At 50.0% G+C, this 5,602-nt stretch overlaps 1 protein-coding gene across 1 annotated transcript in view; it reads right to left on the bottom strand.

Moving 5' to 3' along the window:
- LOC113406510 (epidermal growth factor receptor substrate 15-like) overlaps positions 1-5,602 on the bottom strand; it is a 103,198-nt gene extending 97,596 nt beyond the window's left edge. Inside the window, exon 1 of the mRNA XM_026651755.2 lies at positions 5,478-5,602. Coding sequence (XP_026507540.1) covers positions 5,478-5,504 — 27 coding nt within the window. The 5' untranslated portion in view covers positions 5,505-5,602. The remainder of the gene's footprint in view (positions 1-5,477) is intronic.

The raw sequence follows: 5,602 nt of genomic DNA, 5'->3' as shown, positions 1-5,602 counted from the left end.
CTTAGACCTTTGATCTTTCTTTGCAAGTTATTCCTTCAAGACCCCCAGATCATTAAAATTTATATTGTGCCCTAAAGAACCAATAAGACTTCATCTGCAGGTCAGCTGCAGTGAGGGAGCGAGCACACTTGAATCCACAGAGAGGTTCCTTCTCATGCCCCTCAAAAAAAAAGGACTCAGAATGCAAGGCAAGCATGTAGGTCAGCTGTTTACATGTAAACCAGTTCTGTAGAAACAAAACACCTTCCAGAATTTCTCTTACGCTCCAACAAACTATATTCACAGTGTTCTTATTAGAAATATATCCATGCGCTCTGCAAGTATTTTATTACTATTTCTGAATTACTCTGACTTTGCAGTGCTTTTTTCCTTTACATATTTAACAGCTGAAATTGATATTTTTTCCACAACCTATCTTAGGTTTTTAGTTACAGAACATACTTGTCACTCTGAGTTAGACACCAAAATGCAATTGGTTATTTAATTGCTGGGAAATGTTGTTTAAATATTGTAACTGCACTTTATTAACACCAAGGATGGAAAACTCTCTGAGATGCTACAGATGCTAAACCATTTGAGAATAGCCTGGTTTCAGTTTGGGAACATCCAACTTCCCGGTTACACTGACCACAATCTGCGGGGCGGGGAGAGAAGAGAGAAATTAAGATATATAGAGACTCTGGATTACACTTACATTAACTAGATATTGTCCCCATTCTTCTCTCATGTACACTGGATGTGTTTTGTATATTTTTTGGTTTCTTGATCTCTTATTTCATTACCAGTAAAGATTAAAGTTTGTTTCTCTTTGCATTACAGTATAAAATTAACTTGTCTCATTCCACTACACTGCAACTTTATGTAAGATGTTTTAAAAAAAAAAAAAAAAAAAAAAAAACACTCAGCCATGACATTGTAGCATTTCATATATAGGATTGCCCTCACAACAATACAATAGTTTATGGTCTGTCAGCACTTCTTGTATACATCCTAATTCCTAGGTTTAAATCTGCATTGAAGAAACTTGTTCTAGTTTAAAAATGTGATGAACTCAGAACCTCGTTTAATGCAAAAAAAACAACAAAAATAAACTGTCAAGTAAAACTGATGCCAACAATTAAGCTGAGTAAACCTATACCTGCTATTTATACTATACAAGAATCCTGAAAAAAGTTAGCCCCAAAGTCCTCTCATAATCCATCACATTTCTATTCACAATTTTACTTCCTGATAACTAGAAGTACATAAATTCTATAGCGAAACGATCACATTGTATTTATAGAAGGACAGAGGAACTATGTAAGCAATCACACTCAGGGCCGGCTCCAGGCACCAGCCCACCAAGCTTGTGCTTGGGGCGGCACCTGGAGGGGCTCGCCGCCCTCCCCCCGGCGCTCCGGCCGCCGGGGAGAGCGGGGCCCTGGCCGGGCTCGCCGCCCTCCTCCCGGGGCTCCGGCCGCCAGGGGCGCCGCGGCGGGCGCGGCCCCCCCCCCCCGGCGCCCCGGCGGGGGGGGGGGGGGGGCCGGGGGCGGGGTCGGGCCCCCCCCCCGCCGGGGGGGGGGGGGGGGGGGGGGCGCGGCGGGAGGCTTTTTTGCCTAGGGCGGCAAAAAAGCCAGAGCCGGTCCTGATCACACTACATGATGTGGCTATAATGTACACCCAGGTCTCTTTTTTGCCAAAAGCCACAAGGCCCTATGCCTTCAGCCACACAAGAACTGGAGTTATTCTTTTATAACCTTTCCTTGAGACATTTTTAAGTCAGCGTCTGAACAATTCTTCTGTTTCCATTCTTCGTGTAAACTTTTTTGGTACCTGAAATATATCAAATTTTAAAGTAAAACAACACTTCAGGAGGGCAGTTTCACTTGATATTTACACATCTTCTCTAGTGACTTTACAACACTTGATTTCAGCTTCCCAACATAACTGAACTGTGAGCATCCAGTGAATTCAAACATATCCGTCATAATCTCTTGCTTTCATGACAGAACTTGCTTTCCTTCCTATGAGTATCCAACTGTGCAGTCAGAGTGAGAAAACTACAAAGCTGAGCAGTTCTGTTACCCTAAGCACACATGAGCAGACCAAAAAAAAAAAATAAAAGGCTAGTAATTCTAAGCACATGTTGGTATTTTTCAGCACTGGGAAATGAACAAACAACATTTATAAGAGACTATAAAGCTCTCCTAGCTAAACAAAACAACTGCATCCTGTGTACTGAATAGCATGTCTGACCCCTAATAGGTGTGCTTCAGAATTACAAGAACTACAAGAATATAAATTTTTCACTGACAAAATAAAGAGAAGCCAAGTAGTTCTAATACATATCTTATTCAGTAGGAAATCTAGGGAATAAGAGTCTCAACAGTATTCATTACTCCATACAAGGGCTTCCAAATATTGGAAATCCTCACCAGTATTCAGGCAATACATTTAGAAGATGAAAACATTAGTCAGAAGTTTGGCACCTTTCAGGGTTTAGACAAACTTCTCAAAGCTCAAATGCTCTCATCAGGTTAGTCCTTTATCTCCTCTAACTATCCACATTCAACTGGTATACAACATAGATACCACCACTCCAAATACCCAGATCAAAAGGCACAACAGCTTTCAACCATTTCACTCTGAAGTGAACAGTCCAACATCATCTTGCTATCTTTGTAAATAAAATATAGTTCATAAGAAGTAAGCTTTCAGGTCAATCCCCCTAGAGAGTTTACTCTTCAGTAACATGCTCATGTTCTTATCTGAATTTAAAGAACACTTAACATGATATTTCAACTTATTAATGTCAATACTTTTATACCACCCTTTAAAGCTCTAATACTCTCAAGCTACCTGCTAATTGCTTGGAGAGGAGTTGGAATAGCTTGAAAACAAAGAAGAAGAAGAAATTAATAAATGGGGTCAGCTTAAGAGATCGGGCCATGCTTGAAAGGTCAGGCACAATTACCTAAACCATATGATCCAGTCATTGCCCCTCCCCCATTGAATCAAGGGTTGTTACATGCCTTGAAAATCAGTGGAAAATGCTAATTCTGAACATGTTCCATGCCCCTGTTCCCCATGTCCTGGAGAGCTCCTTTTTACAAGCCAAAGAGCAGCCTTTTTTAAAGGTTGAAATGCTACAACCCAAGTCTCTTGCCTACCTTAAATATATGTTTATTGCTGTTATATTGCTAAAGGAAAACAACTCACCAAGAATTAAGGCAGGGCACTGCTACCTTCTCTGTGGTTTAGGCACACATATGCCCGTCACACCATCTCTCCACAATTCTGCGAGCAAGATGGATTTTAAGAGCCTACCACTTCCAAGAACTGAGCAACATGCATGGAGTGGCACCTGTAGACCAATACACTAGGTCTAATTTTATGCCATGTAGCAGTCTGAGGGGCCGCAGGTTCTCATTACTGAACTACATGGATAACTGTGATAACTCAAGGGAGTATGCTACTGTAGAGTCACTTCAGTATAAGAGCCACCACCCCTCTGACTCCTGCAATGAGGAACAGCCTTTCCCCACCCCCATGTTCTCAAGCTTCGGCCCTGGACCCCAGCAAGTCTAACTCCAGCCCTGGCGACCCCATTAAAACGGGATCATAACCCAGTCTGAGAACAGCTTTAGTTCATCAAATCGTCATCACTTTCCACATTTCAGATGAAGACACAAATCCCCCCCCAATCACATACATCATCACATCCTATTATTGTTCCCAATGCTGAACACTTCAACTTTATTCTCTACAGCAGGGGTTCTCAACCTTTTTCTTTTTGAGTCCCCCCGGCCCCAATCCTATAAAAACTCCATGACCCACTTGTGCCACCACTGTTTTTCTGCATATTAAAGCCAGGACCAGAGTTAGGGGGTAGCAAGCAGGACAACTCCTCAGGGCTCCATGCCATAGGGGGACCCCGTGAAGCTAAGCTGATAAGGCTACAGCTTCAGCCCCGGTTGGTGGGATTTGGGGCCCCGGGCTTTGGCTTTCTGCCTTGGGCCTCAACAAGTCTAATGATGGCCCTGCTTGGTGGACCCCCTGAAGCCTACTCACAGCCTCCCAGGGACCCCCGGAACCCTGGTTGAGAACCACTGCTCTACAGATCCTCTCAGCCCAGATCAATGCAAACTAGACCATGCACCACTGCACAGTGTAATCCACATCTAGGGCAGTGCTTCAGGGAGGGCCAGCGTGGTCCACCATTCACCTCCCCGGCACCACCAGGTACTGGACATGGGGAGGGGCATCTCCTCAGGAGAACACAGAAGGGCATCATGCAGGAACACAGCGAGAGGAGATTATTGGGGGCATAGAACAAGGGAAGGGATGAAGGAGTTTTAAAGGGGGCACAAAGTAGGGATGCGAGTTTTAAGGGGGCACAGAACTAAGGCAAGAGTTACCGGGGCGCAAGGCACAGCACAGGGGTTACAGAGATGGGGCGGGGGTGCAACAGGGCAGGAGAAAGACGACATGGGTTACCGGGAGAGCATGGCAGGACGGGGGTTACTGGGGGGGGAGGGGAGCACGGCACGGTGCCAGGGGTTACCGGAGGGCACGGTGGGACAGGGATTACCGGAAGGGATGGGCGCAGGGGCTACCAGAGGGCACGGTGGGACTGGGGTTACCGGAGGACGTGGTGGGACTGGGGTTATTAGGGGTTACCGGGAGGAACGGGCGCAGGGGCTACCGGAGGGCGCGGTGGGACTGGGGTTACCGGGGGGTACGGGCGGAGAGGGGCGCAGGGGTTACCGGAGAGCGCGGTGGGACTGAGGTTACCGGGAGGGGCGGGCGCAGGGGTTACCGGAGGGCGCGGTGGGACTGGGGTTACCGGGAGGGACGGGCGCAGGGGGGCGCGGGGGGTACCGGAGAGCGCGGGGGGACTGGGGGGACGGGGGGGGGCGGGCGGAGGGGGGTCCGGAGGGCGTGGTGGGACGGGGGTTACCGGGAGGGACGGGGGCTACTAAGGGTTACCGGGAGAGGGTTACCGGAGGGCGTGGCGGGCACGGGGGTACCCGGAGGATTACCGGGAGGGACGGGCGCAGAGGCTACCGGAGGGCGCGGTGGGACGGGGGTTACCGGGAGGAGCGGGCTCAGGGGTTACCGGGAGAGGGTTACCGGAGGGCGTGGCGGGCACGGGGGTACCCGGAGGATTACCAGGAGGGGTGGGCGCAGAGGCTACCGGAGGACGCGGGGGGACGGGGGGTACCGGGGGGGGGGGGCACGGCAGGACGGGGATTACCGGGGGAGCGCACGGCACGGGGCCAGGGGTTACCGGCACAGGGGGCCGAAGGACTCAGCACCTCTCCACGCGGAGCGGGAGGCAGGTCAGGGCGCCGCCACCACCAGCCCCTGGTGACACTCCAGGCCGGGGAGCCCCGCTCCCCCCGCCGCGAGGGGCACTGCAGGCCTCGGACCCCGCAGGGGCGGGACCCCGTGGCTCGGCAGGGCGAGTCCCGAGCGGCCGGGCCGGAGGCAGTTACCTGGGTCAGGGAGAGATGGGAGGCCATGCTGCTTCCATCATGCACCGACCGGGCAGCAGGAAGAAGCCGGAGCCGACGCGGGGCCCGGACACTCACTCGCCAACTTCAGCAACTTCCCGATCCAG

This window comes from Terrapene carolina, unplaced genomic scaffold (assembly GCF_002925995.2).
Source record: "Terrapene carolina triunguis isolate 2854851 unplaced genomic scaffold, T_m_triunguis-2.0 Scaffold102, whole genome shotgun sequence".
Lineage (NCBI taxonomy): Eukaryota > Metazoa > Chordata > Testudines > Emydidae > Terrapene > Terrapene triunguis.
This window is presented reverse-complemented; position numbering and strand designations above follow the sequence as displayed.